The 23,143-nt window shown below is 38.2% G+C and overlaps 1 protein-coding gene across 2 annotated transcripts in view; it reads left to right on the top strand.

Moving 5' to 3' along the window:
• P4HA1 (prolyl 4-hydroxylase subunit alpha 1) overlaps positions 1–23,143 on the top strand; it is a 91,915-nt gene that overhangs the window by 66,501 nt on the left and 2,271 nt on the right. For both annotated transcript variants that reach the window (XM_005671052.3, NM_001097435.1), the window contains 4 exon segments: positions 7,779–7,832; positions 11,417–11,482; positions 14,611–14,679; positions 15,471–15,567. In XM_005671052.3, coding sequence (XP_005671109.1) covers positions 7,779–7,832; positions 11,417–11,482; positions 14,611–14,679; positions 15,471–15,567 — 286 coding nt within the window.

Genomic DNA, 23,143 nt, shown 5'->3' with positions numbered 1-23,143 from the left:
AGTTTATTATTGTGTATGGTATTAGAGAATGTTCTAATTTCCTTCTTTTATATGTAGCTGTCCAGTTTTACCAACACCGTTTATTGAAGAGACTTTCTTTTCTCCATTGTATATTCTGGCCTCCTTTGCCATAGAGATATATGTGTTTATATATATATATATATGTGTGTGTGTGTGTGTGTGTGTATTTTTTTTTTTTTTGCTTTTTAGGGCCACACTCGTGGCATATGGAAGTTCCCAGGCTTGGGGTTGAATTGGAGCTATAGCTGCTGACCTATGCCACAGCCACAGCCTTATGGATACTAGTCAGATTCTTCTCTGCTGTGCCATGACAGGAACTCTCTGTCATAGATTAGTTGACCATAGGGGTGTAGGTTATCTCTGGGTTTTGTGTCCGGTTCCACTGATCTGTATTTCTGTCTTGGTGCCAATACAATACTGTTTTCAAGACTGTAGCTTTATATAATATAGTTTGAGGTCATGGAATCTGATTCCTCCAGCTCCATTTTTCTTTCTTAAGTTTGCTTTAAAGGCTATTTGGGGTCTTCAGTATTTCTATGCAGTTTTTTTGTTTGTTTGTTTTTGTCTTCTTGTCTTTTCTAGGGCCTCACCCTCAGCATATGGAAGTTCCTAGGCTAGGGGTCTAATTGGAGCTGTAGCCGCTGGCCTACACCACAGCCACAGCAATGCCAGATCCAAGCTGCGTCTGCAACCTACACCACAGTTCACGGCAACACTGGATCCTTAACTGACTGAGTAAGGCCAGGGATCAAACGTGCAACCTCATGGTTCCTCGTTGGATTCATTAACCACTGAGCCAGGACAGAAACTCCTCTATACACATTTAAAAATTTTTTTGTTCTACTTCTGTCCAGCACTTGTTCTTGTCCAGCTTTTTATTAAGGTAGGTTTGAAGTACTATCTCATTATGGTTTTTATTTGCCTTTCTGTGATGGCTCATGATGTGGAGTATCTTTTCATGAGCTTATTGGCCATTTATAGGTGTTTAAAAATTTTCCATTCAAATCTTCTGCTCATTTTTTAATTGGGTTATCTTTTTGTTGTTTAGTTGTAAGGGTTGTTCATATGTTCTGGATATTGGAACCATATCAAGTATGTGGTTTGCAAATATTTTCTCCAGTTCTATGCAGTGTCTTCACTTTCTTGATGGTGTTCTTTGGCACAAAATTTTTAAAATTTATTTATTTATTTATTGAAGTATAGTTAATTTACAGTGTTGTGCCCATTTCAGCTGAACAGCAAAGTGACCCAGTCATACGTATATATTCATTTCTTATATTATCTTCCATCATTGTTTACCCCAAGAGACTGGATATAGTTCTCTGTTAGCACAAAATTTTTAATTTCGATGAGGTCTAATACGCCTTTTTTTGGTTGCTCATGCTTAAGGTATCTAAGAAACCATTGCCAAGGTCATAAAGATTTACACCTGTGTTTTTTCCTGTAATTTTTATGCTTTTATTTTTCCTATAATTTTTATGCTTTTTTTTTTGACCCAGCAATTCTTTTTTTTTTTATTTTAAATGATGCTTATTTTTTCCTTTATAGTTGGTTTACAGCATTCTCTCAACTTCTACTGTACAGCAAGGTGAACCAGTCACACATACATATATAATTCTTTTTCTCACATTATCCTCCATCATGCTCCATCACAACTGACCAGATATAGTTCCCAGTGCTATTCTACTCCCAGATTAAGAGGAATGAAAGCATGTCCCATACAGAGGCTTATACAAACTTCTTTTTTTTTTTTTTAATAATTTTTTTTATTTTCCCACTGTACAGCAAGGGGGTCAGGTTATCCTTACATGTATACATTACAATTACATTTTTTCCCTCACCCTTTCTTCTGTTGCAACATGAGTATCTAGACAAAGTTCTCAATGCTATTCAGCAGTATCTCCTTGTAAATCTATTCTAAGTTGTGTCTGATAAGCCCAAGCTCCCGATCCCTCCCACTCCTTCCCCCTCCCATCAGGCAGCCGCAAGTCTCTTCTCCAAGTCCATGATTTTCTTTTCTGAGGAGATGTTCATTTGTGCTGGATATTAGATTCCAGTTATAAGTGATTTTATGCTTTTTTAAAAATAATTTTTATGCTTTATAAACAATTATCAAGAATAGTTTACTTAGGAGGGTTCTTTTGTGTCTCAGTGGGTTAAGAATCTGATGTCACTGCAGTGGCTTGGGTTGCTTTGACTTGACCCCTGGCCTGGGAACTTCTGCATGCCGTGGGTGCAGCCAAAAAAGAAAAAAAAAAAAAAAGCTTATGCCTTTATCTCATTGCGAAATTTGTGATTCAGAGTGAGCATCTTTTCGTTGCCTTTCCAAATTACCATACTTTAAATTTGGATCAACTTTCAATGTTCTATCCTTTGTGCTTTCAATGTTGTTAATATTTCTGAGGGACCTTTTATTGGTGATTTTTGTCTAAAGTCACTTTCTCCAAGATCTTTCTATCTTTTTCATCACAATCGCTTTCTTTATGTTAATAAGTTTGCCTTCAACAAATTCCTCTGGCGCGCCATAGCTAGAATTTCTCAAACAGCAAAAGTTAGAAGCATTTCTCTTGTCAGTCTTTTCTTCTCTATCTCCACTTAGGTTTGTTTTGAATTTCACTTACAGCATTATTGCTTTCCATTTCTCTACTGTACTTTGTGGGCGAATTCCCTCTCCAGTTATCTATTTTTGTAATATATTACATGGGTTTTTACTGGAAGAAAAGGAGGCAGCATAGCTGCGTGCTTTGCTGTTTGTTCATGAACTGAATAACAGCTGTGCAGTGACCAATCATTGATGGATTTTGAAAGAAGTGATCTGACTGGTCAGTAATCATGATGTGCAGCAGCTGTTATTTGTATAGTAATTTGTGGACTGAAAAGCTAGCAGCAATATTTGCACTTATGCAATTATATTTATAGCATAGTAACTGACATATCTACTGTGTTGCTGGAGGTCTGGTGTTAACGGTTACCTAAAACTATGGTATCTGAGATTTATACACTTTGGAACTGTGCAAAACAGGACTGCCTGTATTTAAATTTGATTAAGTTATCATTTACTCCATGGTCATCTACGACTTCCTTGGTACTCAATTGATTATTAAAAAAAACAAACTACAACGTGTCTTTATTTCCTAATGTGTATTTATTCTCACCTACCTAGCCTTCACAGTCTCTTTTGGGCTACTTGATATATTTCTAACTTAATAGTCAGATCCAACACAAGGCTTCTACACCATAAAAAGTAAAATGTCCATAGGAATTATTTTTTAATAATTTTTATTTTTTCCATTATAGCTGATTTACAGTGTTCTGTCAATTTTCTGCTGCACAGCAATGTGACCTAGTCACACATACATGTATATGTTCTTTTTTTCACTTTATCATGCTCTATCACAAGTGACCAGACATAGTTCCCAGTGCTGTACAACAGGATCCCATTGGCTTATCCATTCCAAAGGCTATAGTTTGCATCTATTAGCCCCAAATTCCCAGTCCCTTCTACTCCTTCTCCTTCCCTCTTGGCAACCACAAGTCTGTTCTCCATGTCCATGATTTTCTTTTCTGTGGAAAGGTTCATTTGTGCCCTATATTAGATTCCACATATAAGTGAAATTATATGGTATTTGTCTTTCTCTTTCTGGCTTACTTCACTTAGTATGAGAGTCTCTCTTTCCATCCATGTTGCTGCAAATGACATTATTTTGTTCTTTTTTTATAGCTGAATAGTATTCGATTGTGTATATATACCACATCTTCTTAATCCAATCATCTGTTGATGGACATTTAGGTTGTTTCCATGTCTTGGCTATTGTGAGCAGTGCTGCAATGAACATGCAGGTGCACGTGTCTTTTTCAGGAGAAGTTTTGTCTGCGTATATGCCCAAGAGCGGGATTTCTTGGTCATATGGTAGTTCTATGTATAGTTTTCTAAGGTACCTCCATACTGTTCTCCATAGTGGTTGTACCAGCTTATATTCCCACCAGCAGTGCAGGAGGGTTCCCTTTTCTCCACACCCTCTCCAGCATTTGTTATTTGTGGACTTTTTTTTTTTTTTTCCTTTTCCAGGGCTGCTTCTCGCGGCATATGGAGGTTCCCAGGCTACGAGTTGAATCGGAGCTGTAGCCACTGGCCTACGCCAGAACCACAGCAACGCTAGATCCGAGCTGTGTCTGCGACCTACACCACAGCTCATGGCAACGCCAGATCCTCAACCCACTGAGCAAGGCCAGGGATCGAACCCACAACCTCATGGTTCCTAGTCGGATTTGTTAGCCACTGCGCCACGATGGGAACTACTTTGTGGACTTATTAATGATGGCCATTCTGACTGGTGTGAGGTGGGATCTCCTGGTAGTTTTGATTTGTATTTCTCTAACAATCAGTGGTATTGAGCATTTTTTCATCTGCTTGTTGGCCCTCTGTATATCTCCTTTGTGGAAATGTCTATTCAGGTCTTTTGCCTATTTTTCAATTGGGTTGTTGGCTTTTTTGCCATTGAGTGGTATAAGTTGTTTGTATATTTTAGAAATTAAATCCTTGTCAGTTGCATCATTTGAAACTATTTTCTCCCATTCTGTTGTCTTTTTTTTTTTTTTATGATTTCTTTGCTGTGCAATAGCTTGTCTGTTTGATTACGTCCCATTGGTTTATTTTTGCTTTTATTTCTGATGCTTTGAGAGACTGACCTGAGAAAACATTTGTAAGGTTGCTATCAGAGAATGTTTTGCCTATGTTCTTTTCTAGGAGTTTGATAGTGTCTTGTTTTAGATTTAAGTCTTAAGCCATTTTGAGTTTATTTTTGTGCATGGGGTGAGGGTTTGTTCCAGTTTCATTGATTTACATGTGTCTGTCCAATTTTCCCAGCACCCATTTGCTAAAAAGACTATCTTTTTCCCATTTTATATTCTTGCCTCCTTTGTTGAAGATTAATTGACCATAGGTGTCTGGGTTTATTTCTGGGTTTCTCTATTCTGTTCTATTGGTCTGTCTGTTTTGGTACCAGTACCACACTGTCTTGATTACTCTGGCTCTGTAATGTTGCCTGAAGTCTGGGAGAGTTATGCCTCCTGCTTGGTTTTTGTTCCTCAGGATTGCTTTTGGCAATTCTGGGTCTTTTGTGGTTCCATATAAATTTTTGTATTGTTCTAGTTCCGTGAAAAATGTTGTGGGTAATTTGATAGGGATTGCATTGAATCTGTAGATTGCTTTGGCTAGTATGGCCATTTTTACAATATTAATTTTTCCAACCCAGGAGCATGGAATAGCTTTCCATTTCTTTAATCAAGGAAATTAAAGAGGATGCAATGTTTTATAGTTCTCAGCATATAAGACTTTGACCTCCTTGGTCAGGTGTATTCCCAGGTATTTGATTTTTTGGGGTGCAATTTTAAAAGGTATTTTTGTATTCCTTTTCTAATACTTCATTGTTAGTGTACAGAAATGTGACTATTTCTGGATGTTACTAATCTTATGTCCTGCTACTTTGCTGAATTTGTTGATCAGTTTGAGTAGTTTTTGTGTGGAGTCCTTAGGGTTTTCTATATGTAGTATCATGTCATCTGCATACAGTGACAGTTGTACCTCTTCTCATCTGATTTGGATGCATTTCTTCTATTTGATTGCTGTGGCTAGGAGTTCCAATACTATGTTGAATAAAAGTGGTAAGAGGGGGCATCCTTGTCTTGTTCCAGATTTTATTGGGAAGGCTTTCAGCTTTTCTCCATTGAGTATTATATTTGCTGTGGGTTTGTCATAAATGGCTTTGATTATGTTAAGGTATGTTTCCTCTATACCCACTTTGGTAAGAGTTTTGATCATGAATGGATGTTGGACAGTGTCATATGCTTTCTCTGCATCTATTGAAATGATCATGTGGTTTTTCACATTTCTTTTATTAATGTGGTATATGACGTTGATTGATTTACATATGTTGAACCATCCTTGTGAACCTGGGATGTATCCCACCTGGTCATGGTGTATGATCTTTTTTATATGTTGTTGCATTTGGATGGCTAAAATTTTGTTGAGAATTTTTGTGTCTATATTCATCAGAGATATTGGCCTATAGTTTTCTTTTTTCATGGTATCATTGTCTGCTTTTGGAATTAGGGTGATGGTGGCATCATAGCCTGTCTTTGGAAGTGTTCCTTCTTCTTCAATCTTTTGGAAAAGTTGAAGGAGGATGGGCATAAGTTCCTCTTTGTTTGGTAGAACTCACTTTTGTGAAGACATCTGCTCCTGGACTTTTATTTGTAGGAAGAGTTTTTATGGCATATTCCATTTTATTTCTAGTGATCAGTCTGTTCAGTTGATCTATTTCTTCTTGATTCCGTTTTGACAGGCTGTAAGTTTCTAGAAGTTGTCCATTTCTTGTAGTTTGTCAATTTTTTGGCATACAGTTTAAAAGTTTATTTATTTATTTTTGACTGTCCAGCAGCATGTGGAGTTCCCTGGCCAGGGATCAGATCCGAGCCACAGTTGCGAGCCATGCTGCAGATGTGGCAACTCAGGATACTTAACCCACTGTATGGGACCAAGGATGGAACCTGTGTCTCAGCATTCCAGAGACAGTACCAATCTAATTGCACTGCAGCAGGAACTCCGTGTATTCATTTCATCCACAATGCTCTTTATTTTATTTTGGCTGTGCCTTCGGCATGTGGAAGTACCTGGGCCAAGGATCAAACCCACACTACTGCAGTAACAATGCCAGATTCTTATTGTTAGGCCACCAGGGAACAAAAACAATGCTCTTTAAATGACATTCTCCTTTCATTTTGTCAGCATTTTGTCATATTGGGATGAAAGGAGAGAGTTAAGAAAGGTATTGTTCTCCTTATTTCACAAATAAGAAAACTAAGATTATATCCAAAGTTACATATACTGTATTGAAACTAAGAAAACTAGAACCTGACCTCAGAAATAGTTTTCTTGAACTCAATTTTCTTATTTCCTTTAGAGGCTTTATACTAGGACATTGTCACATTCAAATGAAGTCATTAAGGCCCTCCAGCAGGAATAATTAAGTTGATATTAACATCTTCCTTTTTTTTACTTAAGTAGGGAAAAAATATATAGGAGAGGGAATTTCATTAAAATAGATTGGGAGTTTGTCAGCATTTTGGGCTTTGGAAAACGAGTCGTTGTAAATTCCCGAGGAAAGTATGTAGTGAAAATTATAGTAAAAATCTTGTAATTCTCATTCTAAAAAGTATTAATTCTAAAATTTTAGTTTGTTGGAGTTCCTGTTGTCACTCATTGGGTTAAGAATCCGACTAGTGTCCATGAGGATGCAGGTTTGATTCCTGGCCTTGCTCAGTGGGTTAAGAATCTGGCCATTACCCATGAACTGAGGTGTATGTCGCAGATGCGGCTCAGATCCCATGTTGCTGTGTCTGTGGTGTAGGCCAGAGCTGCAGCTCCAATTCGACCCCTAGCCTGGGAACTTTCATATGGAGCAGGTGTGGCCCTAAAAAGAAAAAAAATTAGTTTGTTATGTATTAAGGAAAAACATGTCCCCCAAACATTTGCTAAAGAAAACCATATTAACTAAGTTTTAAAATAGCATATAGTAGTTATCCTTTGTTTTTCAACCTTAGTTTCTTAGGAAGTCTTGTTCCTAAGAAGCCTTGTGCTTCTCATTTATTTAGAATCATCTAACTATGATATGTAAGAGGCCAAAATAGGACTCAATAGATTTTTTTCATAATAATCTTGATAGTTCTTTCATTCACACTTTGTTTCTCTCCTTCAGGTAGCAAATTATGGAGTTGGAGGACAGTATGAACCTCATTTTGATTTTGCACGGGTAAGTAAAAAAAAAACAAACAAGAAAGAATGTAGGAGTTCCCCTAACGCTTATGCATGACTTGTTAATTCTAAAATTAAAAATTCATAGCTTATTTGTGAAATTGGAAGCGTGGTGGTATAGATACTCTGTAAAGCCTTTCTAGCAGTAAAAAAACACCTAGAGACACAATAAAAGAATTTTGGATACTTTAAATACATTGCTGAACCTTGAAGAAAGTAAAGGAAATTCTCAAAGGGAGACTGAACAGAGAAAACCTAAAGACTAAAATTAGAGAGCTAAGGAATTCCTGTCATGACTCAGTGGTAAGAAACCTGACTAGTATCCATGAGGATGTGGATTTGATCCTTGGCCTCGCTCAGTGGGTTAAGGATCCGGCCTTGCCGTGAGCTGTGGTGTAGGTCGCAGACACAGCCCATATTCTGAGTGAATGAGGCTGTGGCGTAGGCCAGCAGCCACAGCTCCAATTCGACCCCTAGACTGGGAACTTTGTGTGGGCCTAAAAAGACAAAAAAAAGCGGGGGGCGGAAATTAGAGAGTTAAAGGGAGCAAAAAAGCTGCAGTTGGAGGCATGACCTCCAGGAATCTAGGTCTTTAGGAATTAACAGCTCTGTGAGAAGACCTGCCACGGTATAGGCTTCTGACCTGAGACCCTTGCATAAAATCTACATCTCCAAAAGAATTACACCTTAAGAGAAAGAAAGAGTGGCTTTGAAAATAATCTACTATGAGTCAGGCCCATAGAGGAGGAAACTGTCACCGGACAGAAACAAACTCATATCCTCCCTGTAAAGGGGCATCCTTATTCTAGTACCTCAGGAGTTTTAACAATTAAGTTCAGCTAAATATGAACTCATTTTTTAAAAAATTGCTAAGTTGTAATAAGACACCACTGATGAGGAGTTCCTGTTGTGGCTCAGCAGTAATGAACCCGACTAGTATCCATGAGGATGCGGGTTTGATCCCTGGCTTTGCTCAGTGGATTAAGGATCTGGCTTCGCTGTGAGCTGTGGTGTAGGTCACAGATGCAGCTTAGCTCCCATGTTGGCTGTATCTGTGGTGTAGGCCAGCAGCTGCAGCTCTAATTCAACCCCTAGCCTGGGAACCTCCATATGCTGCAGGTGTGGCCCTAAAAAGCAAAAAAAAAAAAACACCATTGGTGAGACTGAAGCAACCAACAGATTTAGACACCCCCAGGATATTAGATACTTAAGTTATCAGATACAGAATATAAAATAACTGTATAATATTTTTAAAATATACAAACCAATTTTCTTTTTTTTCTTTTTTTTTTTTTTTTGGTCTTTAGGGCCACACCTGTGGCATATGGAGGTTCCCAGGCTGGGGGTCGAATCAAAGCCATACACCACAGCCACAGCAATGCCGGATCTGAGCCTTGTTTGCTAATTACACCACAGCTCACAGCAACGCCAGATCCTTAACGCACTGAACGAGGCCAGGGATCAAACCTGTGTCCTCATGGATACTAGTCAGATTTGTTTCCACTGAGCCACAATGGGAACTCCTACTATTTAAAAAATAAAAGGATAATAATAAATTCTCAAAATGATTTAACATATTTAAAAAATAAACAAATTTTAGGTAGAAAAAATGGTTGAAATTTAAAATTTAGTATATGTTAAATGGATCGGATAGCTGAAATGAGTTAATTGGCCAATAAATCTGAAAAATTATAGGAATATATTTTGATAGGAAGATATAAAAAATATAAAGTAGATGTAGGAGTTCCCGTCACAATGTCCATGAGGATGCAGGTTCAGTCCCTGGCATCGCTCAATGGGTTAATGATCTGGCCTTGCTGTAAGCTGCTGTGTAGGTCACAGATGCGGCTTGGATCCCAAGTTGCTGTGGCTATAGCAAAGGCTGGCAGCTGCAGCTCCAGTTGGACTCCTACCCCAGGAACTTCCGTATGCCACAGGTGCAGCCATAAAAAGAAAAAAAAGAAGAAAAATACAAGGTAGATACAGAGACCAGAGAATCAGTAATATTAAAGTGATTTGTTAAAAAGCTGTCCTTGTCCAAGTACTCCTGCTTAAGATTAGTAAACGTTTAACCTTTGAAATAAAGTTAAGGTATTATATTGAGCTATAAATTATGTCATTACCAGATCTTAATTTAAGATTTATCATAATTACATGAATTCTAAGGAATATGCCAGGTATTCTAATAACCTTCTTGACCTATTATTTTTAAATAAGAATATATTCTTTAGAAAGAAAGCATAGTCTATATTGTGTTAGACTGGCTTAATCTCAGAATCCTAGACTCTCTTTCTGTGTAGACCAGCAAAGAATGTATTTTTAACTTTTTCTTCTATTTTCAATTACCGAAAAATGTCTGAGGATCTTGGATAATAATGAAAAGACTACGTTTAAGTCATGACGTTAAGTAAATTTTTTCTTAGCTTTTTATTTTGAAGTAATTATAGATTCCTAGGAAGTTTCCCAAAAAATGCAAAGGGAAATCCCATGCACCCTTCACTCAGTCTCTCTCAGTGTTAACACCTTGCACTTTGATAGTTAAGTACAGTATCAAACCTAGGAAATTGTCAATAGCACAAGCCACAGAGCTTATTCATTTTTTACCAGTTATATTTGCACTTTTGTGTCTGTCTTTGTCTATACAGTTTCATCACATGTATAGTTTTGTGTAACTACCACCACAATCAAGATACCTAACTTAAACACTGCAAGACTTCTTGCAAGTACTGCCCTGTAGTTACATATGCCCTTCTACCTCCCATCCCTAACTGTTCAGAGTAACCACCAATCTGTTCTTCACCATAATCGTTATTTCACCAGGGGTATGTAAGTGTTGTATACAGCATGTGGCCTTTGGAGATTGTTTTTACTCAGCCTTTTTCCCTTGAGATTCATCCATGTTTTTGCAGACCGTTCCTTTTCGTTGCTGAGTAGTTTTCTGTGGTATGAATATACCACACTTAGTTTTAGTCATTCACCTTTTGAAGGACATTAGGGTAGTTTCCATTTCAAGGATGCAACAAATGGATATGTATAAATATCCGTGTGAAAAAGACATTTTCATTTTTCTGGGAAAATGCCAAGAAACTATACTGTATTTTAATTTAGATTTAAATGCCACATATGAATTCTCCAGCCACATTAAAGTGCTGACGGCCCAGAAGACAGACAAGAAAAGTAGCACTGAATATTTGAATGGCTCATGAGTTCAAAGTAAATCAAGGCAAACTTTTTTACCCAGAGAAGAGACTTTATGAAAGTAGCTAAGAGGCTCTCATGTCTTGCTTTTTTGGAAGCTAAAACTATAGGTCTTAATCTGTGGATAGTAGATACTGGTTCTCATTGTATAGGCTAACAGATTTTTTCTTTTTCCCTCGAGTAGTCTTATCAAAAATACTCAGTGTAAAAGTTGAATCAACAACTAATAAGTAATTGAGTGCCTGTTGTGTATAGTGGACTGGACATTATAAAGGGATCTTTTGGGGTTGTTTTTAGCCTACATTCAGCATATTACTGATGTTTAGTTGTAACTGGAGAATTTGCACTGAACTTTATACCACTGAATTGTGTCTTTATTCACAGAAAGATGAGCCAGATGCTTTCAAGGAGCTGGGGACAGGAAATAGAATTGCTACATGGCTGTTTTATGTAAGTTATAGCTAAAGTTTTTGTTTTAAGTTGGGATTTGATCACATGACTCATTTATTTTGATATGTTAAGGTATTTGTTTCTCTTCTTTAACATCTTAGTTTAACATTTTTGCAACTGAGTAAAGAGAATTAAGAACTTTTTTTTTGCGTTTATAACTTTTTCAGATTGTACTTAATACAACCTGAAGAAGAAAGTTAAAATTAGTCCCAGTACTTGGAGACAGTCATTATTGATATTTTGGAATATGGACTACCTGTTTAGTCATCTATAATGTGTATATAAGCATCTCTATGTATTTATATGAATCTATATATACACATTATTTTAATAAATTTAAAAAAATTTTTATCTGAAGAGTGTACAAAGTAAGTATACAACTTGATAAATTTTCACAAAGTCAATAAATACATCTGGCACAATCAGCACCTAGATGAAGAAATAGCTCATTAAAGCACCCTAGTAGCCCTTTCCATAGGGTAACCATTTATCACACTGTTCCTTAGTTTCCCAAACAGTATGATCTTTATTTTTTAAGTTGTTTTTATAGAAAAATGAAACTTTAATCTTAATACTTGCCCCAGTTATCTATTGCTGCCTAACAAATCACCCCCAAACTGAATGGTGTAAAGTAACGATTTTATATTTTATGGTAGTGAGGTTGACTGGGCTTCATTCCTGGTTCTTGCTGTATCTCTCATGCATTTGCAGTCAGGCGATGGCTAGCACTGGGGTCACCTTGAAGGCTGAGGTTGAGGCTGGCTATTGGCCAAAATACCTAACTGTGGCCTGAGCTTCCTCACAGCATGGTGACTGGATTCCAAGATCAAGTATCTCCCACAAGACAGAACATGACATTTTTGTTAGCCATGCTTAGAAGTCATATAGAGTGTCAGTTCTGCTGTATTTTTTCAATTGAGGCAATCGCAAAGACCTGCCATGGTTCAAGGGGAAGGGACATAGATCCTACCACTCAAGGAGAATGTCAGTGTCACATACAAAGAACATGTGGAGTGAGACATATTGGGATGTATTGTATTTGGAAAACAATCTCTTGCCATGTTACCTTCATTAACTTAAAAAGCTGTATTTTATATCTAGATTTAATTTTGCTTATTTCATTACACTTTGCATCCCAGACCCCCATTTGATTTATATGAAATAGCGTCTCTTTGTGCTGTCTGTTCTAGCTCACTCCCTACTAAAATTCATGTCTCTCTACTCTATTTTCTTTCTTCCTTGCTCCCTGCCACCTTCCCTGTTTATCTTGTGTGCTGTTTTTTACAGTTCTCTTTTCCTCCTTACTTATATATACCACTCTCCCTATATCCAGCCCACCTTCTCACCATCTCGATTCTCTTATTTCTCTCCTTATCTCTCCTTTCTTCCCTCTTATAACTCCTTGTTTCCAGAAGGATCTAAGGTACCATAAAAAAAGATTTAAGATGTATAAATTAAAAATGAGAATTACCACAAAGGGAAAACCAGGAGACAAGTTGATACAAAAATTCATGCTGTGAAGTCTGTGTATATTTTCTAGAGGTGAGATCTGTAGACTTGTACTAATTTATATCCCACCTTTAAGTGTGATATATTTGTCAACCTTTGATTAGTACATATTTATCAGTTTGGCAGTTACTGTGGTTTTAATTTGCATTTGTATTATTAGATAAGTTGAGCATCTTTTCAGAAGTTTAAAAGCTATCAAACATTTATTTCTGGCTATATTTGTTTCTTGTATTTCTTTGCTTTTATGAAACTTGATGCTGCATCATATGGCCCAATAGTCATAAATATTAGATTACTTGACTATTATGTATTAGATTATTATGTCCCCCTTTACTTAAATATAGCATTTTTATTCAATTGGTATTCATTTTTTCCCATTCTTTAAATGTTATTCCTGGACAGACCACATATAATACAACTTTTTAATTTCTCCAGAGTTAGTTTTTTCATTGCTTGAGAGCTGTTAGCTCTTTGTTATTGATTATATATTTAATGTGGTAAAGTACACTTCTTTGCATCACTCATTGCTTTTTACTTTGATTTAAACTGTTTGATATTAAGATCAAACTTTGTTTTCTTTGGTATAGCATTTGCCTATAAATCACTTGTTTTAGATGTGACTCTATAATTGGGTTTTGCCTTATACAATCTTAAGTCTGTCTTTACATTCTATTTTTGTTGTTTTTTTAAAAATCTCACTATGATTTGTATTCTCTTTACCTCATTTTGCATATGTGCTTCTTCTGTTAATTTGGAAGATTTATGTTTTTATTCCAATTTACTTTTAAAGGATTATATAAAGCTGTAGTCTTAATCTTCTAATTTTTAGTTAATATGTGTTGATACTCTACCATAAGAAATGGCAAAATTAGTTTTAGTTTGTTATTTGCTTTTTTTTTTGTTTGTTTGTCTTTTTTTGCCTTTTCAGGGCCGCATCCGCAGCATATGGAGGTTCCCAGGCTAGGGGTCGAATTGGAGCTGTAGCAACTGGCCTTCACCAGAGCCACAGCAACGCGGGATCCGAGCAACATATTCAACCTACGCCACAGCTCACGGCAACGCCAGATCCTTAACTCACTGACCAAGGCCCGGGATCAAACCCACAACCTCATGATTACTAGTTGGATTCATTAACCACTGAGCCACAATGGGAAGTCCTGTTATTTTCTTCTTGGTGTTTATTTCTCTTTTGTTTAAATTCACTTAAGTATTAATTGAACACCTACTATTTTGAGGTACTATTCCAGACACTAAAGTTCAATAATGAAACAGATGAAAATTCCTGTCCCTGTGGAGATGATTTTATAGTGCTACAGAATACATATTTATACTCCTGTACTACTTGATTTATCAGTTTTAAAGCATCTTTCTGCCTCTAGCTATAAAAGAATAGCTATCCCAAATTGTATCCCAGTCTCCCTTGCTGACTTTACTATTCCTTTGCTTTTATGTATGTATGTATGTAAACCTAAACAGCTTATTTTTAGTTCACAAACCCACTATGTAAGTAGAAGTCCAGATGTTCTCAATCTATTATTCAGTATCATATCTAGCTCACAATGATATGTTTGACTTTATCCTAACAGTACTTTTGGTAATACTGTCTCATCTCTTATTAGATGAGTGATGTGTCAGCAGGAGGAGCCACTGTTTTTCCTGAAGTAGGAGCTAGTGTTTGGCCCAAAAAGGTAAGCTTTGTTTGTTATTTTATTCTATTTTAGGGCCACACTTGTGGCATATCAAAGTTCCCAGCCTAAAGGTCGAATCAGAGCTGCAGCTGCCAGCTTATGCCACAGACACAGCAACACAGGATCCAAGCTGCATCTGCAACCTATGGCAATGCTGGACTCTTAACTGACTAAGCGAGGCCAGGGATTGAACCTGCATTCTCACAGACACTGTGTCAAGTTCTTAACCCACAAAGCCATAGTGGGAACTCCTGGTTTATTATTTTAATTTCGAAGGTCTGTTTTTTCCCTGAGGAAGAGATGCACCTATAATTTCATGGTCTAAGTAATATTTAACTTTTTTTTTTGGCTTTTTAGGGCCACAGGTCCAGTATATAGACATTCCCAGGCTAGTGGTCAAATTGGAGCTACAGCTGTTGGCCTTTGCGACACCCACAGCAACACAAGATCTGAGCTGCATCTGCAACCTACACCACACCTCACAGCAATGCTAGATCCTTGACCCAGTGAATGAGGCCAGGGATTGAACCCACATCCTCATGGATACTAGGCGGGTTCGTTTCCACTGAGCCACGATGGAATTCCCTATATATAGCATTTTTAAAATGAGTTCTGTTCTACATGGTGCCTGCTTTTTTGTTAAGCAACTTTCTGGTATTAAAGTTTTCATGTGATTGCCAAATTTTTATATATTATATCATTTTCCATAGAACAGAAGAAAATTTAATTACTATAAAAAGTGATAACCTGATACTTTTTATTTAGGGATAATTTTATATTGTTCTCCACAGGGAACTGCTGTTTTCTGGTATAATCTGTTTGCCAGTGGAGAAGGAGACTATAGTACACGGCATGCAGCCTGTCCAGTGCTGGTTGGAAACAAATGGGGTAAGTATTTTATATATTCTCTGAATAGAATATGTGATTTTTGACATTTTAAATTATTATAGGAATTATTAAAGAAATAATTTCACAAAATTTCTGACAGATTGGCCTAGTATGACTTGAACACTGAAAGGGGTTCAACCAGGCAAGTTTCTGGTCTTAATATAAATTTGCTTTCAACAGATCAGAACTTAATGACATTTTAAAATCTATTCTAAAAACATGAATTGACTCAGAATTGAATTAGACCATATCTTCCTCTCACTCACTTCACAGTCTTCTCTGGGACCTTTAGTGGATAAATTAGGGTATAGTATAGTACCTGTGAATACAGAGATGTAAACAGGAGGTATTAAATCCTTACATTTAGGGTGGCTTCTTCAAAATTTAATGTTTATATTTGGTCTTGAAGATAGAGCAGTAGTTTTCCAGGCAGGTTAGGGACCAGGGCCAGGACTAGTATGAAGCTAAATGCGAGAGAGGTACTCACTCTCAGCATTATCCAAGTATAGGACTAGCTCCATTAAAAAAAAATAGAAATGGGTGAAATTATTTATATGTATTTATTTAACCCCATATATCTATTTCAGCATCTGTCCCTTAGCCACATTTCAATTGCTCAGTAGCTACATGTAGCTAGAGGCTATTGCATTGGACATAGCAAGATTAATGGGTGATACCTGATCATCAGGATTTAAAAGAATGTCCCTAATGATTATAATGTTTGTGAACCACTGGACTAGAATGAAGAGAGGCTAGTGGAAGAGCAACTAGTTTAGAAGTCTGTTTTCCATTGTCTAAGTGTGTGATGTTAAAAGCCTGAATAAAGGTAGCAGCAAAAGATTGGGAGAGCAAAGAATAGATTCAAGAGATATATAAGTGAAATTGACAGGGTTTGAGGAATAAAAGATTGCATACAGGGGTTAAGAAAAAGGTATCAGAGTAGTTAAGTATTAATTTTACTCTTAGTTATTTTATACATGTTGATGTCATTGATTGGGTTCTTTATTATAGGAAGAGGAGGATTAGAAAATTAATTCCTTTTGGGGACTATTAAAAAACAGTATCTTGAGAGGGGTAGAATCAGAATGGTGGAGGAATAAGACTTGGTGCTCACCTTCTTCCACAAACACATAAAAAAAAACCACCCCACCTACATGTAGAACGATTCATATAGAACACCTCCTGAACACTGGCAGAAGACCTTAAACCTCCAAAAAGGGCAAGAAACCCTCCACATAATTGGGTAGAACCAAAAAAAAAAAAAAAAAGAGAGAGATAGATAAAGGAATCAGGACAGAACTAGCACTCTTTAGATTGGAGCTGTGAAAGATGAAAGGAACCCATACCTGGGAAGCCACCCACCTGATGGGGAGATCAGTTGAGATGGAGGGACCTCAGAAGCTCGGAGAAAAGCACAGCATCCAGACTAAGGAGGGCAAAGCAAAGAGAGAGCCCCACAGTTGGTACCACCTCCCAGCACATCACAGCCTGAGATGCTTGGAGGGGGCTGGGTGCTGAGACTCAGGCTCCAGAGGTTATTTCTGGGGAGAGGACTAGAGTTGGCTATGTGAAAATAGCCTAAGGGGCTAGGAGCAGTGTACCAAGAGCTGGAGAGCAGAGTGCCACAGCCAAGGAAAACCAGGAGGAGGTGTGGGCCTGCAGGAGAAGCAAAGCACCATTGTTGGGGAGGGTAAGAGGAGGAAGAGTAGACTTCCATAGGAATATCTTTGTGCACTTGCAGCCTCTTGGAGGGTGGGGATACAGGCAGTGAGACACCTCTTGCTTGGGCTAAGCATGAAGGAGCACCTCTTACATGGTCTAGAGGCAGCAGGGGCAAACCAGCCAGAGATGGGCATGGTCCGCCACTACTAGGGGTCCAAGAACAGGCACCACCTGTGGACCCAGGTGGACTCAGAGTTCGGCACAGAGGAGGGCACTGCAACTAAGCATCATCCATGGTTGCTCTCACTCCCCTGGTAATGCACACACCCGGCTTCTGCCACAGCCAAATGCTCTGGGCACCGCCTAAAGCTGCCTGAGAATCACTACCACTTCCCAGGACCCTGCAACTAGCAGCAGCCTGTGCCACTCACTGTCCCACAGGTCCTTGCTACTGTCAAGGGCCCAGCAACCAGGCACTGGCTACTAGCCCTTCCCATTGCCTCCATCTCTCTGAAAGCACGCATAGCAACCTATCAAGGGGATAACAGCCTGCACACACTGAGGAAAGAGACACCAAGTATCCAAACCTTCATACCAAAACTAAATAGTAAGGCCTCACAAAATACCAAGGGGTGCTCTCACAAATAAATAGCCCTCCAACACTACAGTAGTTGTTTTCCCTAAACTCTCAGAGTAATAAAAATATAAGTAAAATGAAGAAGCTCAGGAACCATTCCCAGTTAAAAGAACAGGAGAATTTACTTGAAGGAGCAAATAATGAAACAGGTCTCCACAGTCTAATAGACATGGAGTTCAAAAAGGAGATAGTGAAAATATTGAAGGAATTAAGGGCAAATATGAAGGGATTAAGAGTGGATATGAATGGTAATGCAGATTACTTCAGAAAGGAACTAGAAAATGTAAGGAAGAGCCAAGAAAAATTAGAAAATTCATTTGCACAGATGCAAGCTAAGTTAAAGGCACTGAATAGCAGAGTGAATAATGCAGAAGAACGAATTAGTGACTTGGAAGATAGAATAATGGAAATCACCCAGTCAGGACAGCAGACAGAAAACCAAATGAAAAAACATGAAAGCAGTATAAGAGATCTATGGGATAATATAAAGTGGGCCAATCTATACATAATAAGGATTCCAGAAGGAGAAGAAAAAAGGGATTGAAAATATGTTTGAAGAAATTATGTCTGAAAACTTTCCAAATCTAAAAGAAACAGATATCAAGATTCAGGAAGCACAGAGAGCCCCAAACAAGTTGAACCCAAACAGGCCCACACCAAGATGTATTATAATAAAAATGGCAGGAGTACCCATCGTGGCTCAGTGGTTAACGAATCTGACTAGCATTCATGAGGATGCAGGTTTGATCCCTGGCCTTGCTCAGTGGGTTAAGGATCTGGCGTTGCTGTGAGTGTGGTGTAGGTTGCAGACACAGCTTGGATCCTGCATTGCTATGGCTGTGGTGTAGGCCAGCAGCTATAGCTCTGATTCAGCCCCTAGCCTGGGAGCTTCCATATGCCATGCATGTGGCCCTAAAAAGGAAAAAAAAAAAAAGCAAAAGTTAAAGATAATAAGAGGACTCTAAAGGCAGCAAGAGAGGAGTTCCCATTGTGGTGCAGCAGAAATGAATCCGACTAGGAACCATGGGGCTTTGGAAACTTTAACATCCTACTCACATCGATGGACAGATCCTCTAGACAAAAAGAAAAAAATAAGTAAGGCAACAGAGATCCTAAGTGACACAATAGAAAAGTTAGACTTGGAGTTCACATCGTGGTGCAGCAGAAATGAATCTGACTAGGAACCATGAAATTGTGCGTTCAGTACCTGGCCTTGCTCAGTGTGTTAAGGATCTGGCATTGCCATGAGCTGTGGTGTAGGTCGCAGACTCAGCTCAGATTCTGTGTTGCTGTGGCTGTGGCCTAGGCCAGCAGCTGTAGCTCCAATTAGACTGCTAGCCTGAGAACCTCCATATGCTGCAAATGTGGCCCTAAAAAGCCAAAAAAAAAAAAAAAGTTAGACTTAAATTGAAAATCAGAATATAAATTCTTTTCAGGTGTACATGGAACATTCCCAAGAATTGGCCACATACTGGGACATAAAACTAAGCTCCACAAATTTAAGAGTATAGAAATTATTTCAGGAGTTCCCGTCGTGGCGCAGTGGTTAACAAATCCGACTAGGAACCATGAGGTTGCGGGTTCGGTCCCTGCCCTTGCTCAGTGGGTTAATGATCCGGCGTTGCCGTGAGCTGTGGTGTAGGTTGCAGACGCGGCTCGGATCTCACGTTGCTGTGGCTCTGGCGTAGGCCAGTAGCTACAGCTCCGATTCGACCCCTAGCCTGGGAACCTCCATATGCCGCGGGAGCGGCCCAAGAAATAGCAAAAAGACAAAAAAAAAAAAAAAAAAAAAAAAATTATTTCAGTTATCTTCTCTGACCACATTGGCATGAAACTAGAAATCAGCCGCAGTAAGAGAAATGGGAAAAAACTGACAACATGGAGACTAAACAACGTGCTACAAAAAAATCAATGAGGATATCAAAAGGGAAATTTAAAAACACCTGAGACAAATGATAATGAAAACACAACCATTCAAAATCTATGCAGTGCAACAAAAACAGTTATTAGAGGGAAGTTCACAGCAATCCAGGCCTTCCTCAAAAAAGGAGGAGTTCCTGTCATGGCTCAGTGATTAGTGAATCTGACTAGTAACCATGAGGATGTGGGTTTGATCCCTGGCCTCACTCAGTGGGTTAAGGATCCAGTGTTGCCATGAGCTGCAGATGCAGCCCTAAAAAAAAAAAAAAAAAAAAAAGAAGAAAAATCTCAAATCAACAACTTAACCCATCACCTAAAAGAATTAGAAAGGAACAAACAAAACCTAAAATCAGCACAAGGAAGGAAATCAATAAAATAGAGATTCAGAAAACAATAGGAAAAAAAAAATCAATAAAACCAAGAGCTGGTTCTCTGAAAGGGTCAACAAAATTGAGAAACCTCTGGCCAATCTCACCAAGAAGAGGAGAGAAGGAACTCAAAATGAAAAATACAAAATGAAAGTTTAAAAAAAAAAAATATATATATATATATAAAATATAAAAATAAAAAAATTTTAAAGGAGAAATCTCAACTGCAGAAATACAAAAAAAAAACCCATAAGAGAATGTTATGAATAATTATATTCCAACAAATTTGACAACCTAGAAGAAATGGACAACTTTCTAGAGACATTACAGCCAGCCAAAACTGAATTAAGAAGAAATAGATCAATGGAACAGACTGCTCACTAGAAATGAAATGGAATATGTCATAAAAACTCTTCCTACAGACACAAGTCCAGGACCAGATGGCTTCACAGGCAAATTCTACCAAACAACAAAGAACTTACACCCATCCTTAAACTTTTCCAAAAGGTTGAAGAAGAAGGAATAATCCCAAAGACATTCTATGAAGGCACCATCACCCTAATACCAAAATCAGACAAAGAGGAGTTCCCATTGTTGCTCAGCAGTAACCACCCAACTAGTATCCATGAGGACATGGCTTCAGTCCCTGGCCTCACTCAGTGGGTTAAGGATCTGGTGTTCCTGTGGGCTGTGGTATATAGGTCACAGGCGTGGCTCGGATCCCGAGTTGCTCTGGCGTAGGCTGGCAGCTGTAGCTCCAGTTCAACCCCTAGCCTGGGAACTTCCATATGCTGCAGATGTGGCCCTGAAAAGATTAAAAAATAAATAAATAAAACCAGACAAAGATACTATCAAAAAAGAAAATTATAGGCCAGTATCTTTGATGAATATAGACATAAAAATTCTCAACAAAATTTTAGCCAATCTAATCCAACAACATATAAAAAAGATCTTACACCATTGACAAAATGGGATTTATCCCAAGTTCACAAGGATGGTTCAACATTCGCAAATCAATCAACATCATACACCACATTAACAAAAGAAAAGTCAAACCCACATGGTCATCCAACAGAGGCAGAAAAGGCATTTGACAAAATCCAGCATCCATTCATGATAAAAACTCTTACCAAAGCAGGTATAGAGGGAACATACCTTAACATAATAAAAGCCATTTATAACCAGCCAATATAATACTTAATGGAAAAAAGCTGAAAGCCTTCCCACTAAAATCTGGAACAAAGAAAGATGCCCACTCTCACCACTTTTATTCAACATAGTATTGGAAGTCCTAGCCTCAGCAATCAAACAAAAGAAATAAAAAGGTATCCAAATTGGAAGAGAAGAGGTAAATTGTCACTGTTTGCAGATGATATGATACTATATATAGAAAACCTTAAGGACTCCACACAAAAACTACTTGAACTGATCAACGAAGTTAGCAAAGTAGCGGGATACAAGATTAACATTCAGAAATTGGTTGCATTTCTGTATACTAACAATGAAATATTAGAAAAGGAATACAGGAGTTCCCGTCGTGGCGCAGTGGTTAACGAATCCGACTAGGAACCATGAGGTTGCGGGTTCGGTCCCTGCCCTTGCTCAGTGGGTTAATGATCCGGCGTTGCCCTGAGCTGTGGTGTAGGTTGCAGACGCGGCTCGGATCCCGCGTTGCTGTGGCTCTGGCGTAGGCCGGTGGCTACAGCTCCGATTCAACCCCTAGCCTGGGAACCTCCATATGCCGCGGGAGCGGCCCAAGAAATAGCAACAACAACAACAACAACAACAACAACAAAAAGACAAAAAAAAAAAAAGAAAAGGAATACAAAAATACAGTACCTTTTAAAATCACACCCCAAAAAATTAAATACCTGGGAATAAACCTGACCAAGTAGGTAAAGGACTTATATGCTGAGAACTATAACACATTAATCAAGGAAATTAAAGAGGATGCAAAGAAATGGAAAGCTATTCCATGCTCCTGGGTTGGAAAAATTAATATTGTAAAAATGGCCATACTACCCAAAGCAATCTACAGATTCAATGAGATCCCTATGAAATTACCCATGACATTTTTCACAGAACTAGAACAAACAATTCAAAAATTTATATGAAACCATAAAAGACCCAGAATTGCCAAAGCAATCCTGAGGAACAAAAACCAGGCAGGAGGCATAACTCTCCCAGGCTTCAGGCAATATTATGAAGCCGCAGTCATCAAGACAGTGTGGTACTGGTACCAAAACAGACACACAGACCAAAGGAACAGAATACAGAACCCAGAAATAAACCCAGCCACCTATGGTCAATTAATCTTCAACAAAGGAGGCAAGAACATAACATGGGAAAAAGATAGTCTCTTCAGCAAGTGGGGCTGGGAAAACTGGACAGCTGCATGTAAATCAGTGAAATTGGACACACCCTCACACCATGCACAAAAATAAACTCAAAATGGCTTACAGACTTAAAGACACCAGCAAACTCCTAGAAGAGAACATAGGCAAAACATTCTCTGACATCAACTTCACAAATATTTTCTTAGGTTAGTTTCCCAAAGCAATAGAAACAAAAACAAAAACCATAGGACCTAATCAAACTTACAAGCTTTTGCACAGCAAAGGAAACCATGAAAAACAGAAAGACAACCTATGGAATGGGAGAAAATAGCTTCAAATGATACAACTGACAAGGGCTTAATCTCCAAAATATGCAAACAACTCATACAACTCAACAGCAAAAAAACAAACAACCCAATTGAAAAATGGGCAGAAGACCTGAATAGACATTCCTCCAAAGAAGATATACAGATTCCAACAAGCACAGATCAACACCACTAATTATTAGAGAAATGCAAATCAAAACTACAATGAGGTACCACTTCACCCCAGTCAGAAAGGCCATCATTATAAGTCCACAAATAACAAATGCTGGAGAGGGTGTGGAGAAAAGGGAACCCTCCTAGAGTGTTGGCGGGAATGTAAATTGGTAC

Source organism: Sus scrofa, chromosome 14 (assembly GCF_000003025.6).
Source record: "Sus scrofa isolate TJ Tabasco breed Duroc chromosome 14, Sscrofa11.1, whole genome shotgun sequence".
In the NCBI taxonomy this organism is placed as follows: Eukaryota; Metazoa; Chordata; class Mammalia; order Artiodactyla; family Suidae; genus Sus; species Sus scrofa.
The sequence above is the reverse complement of the archived record's forward strand: the minus strand, read 5'-3'. Positions and strand labels throughout refer to the sequence as shown.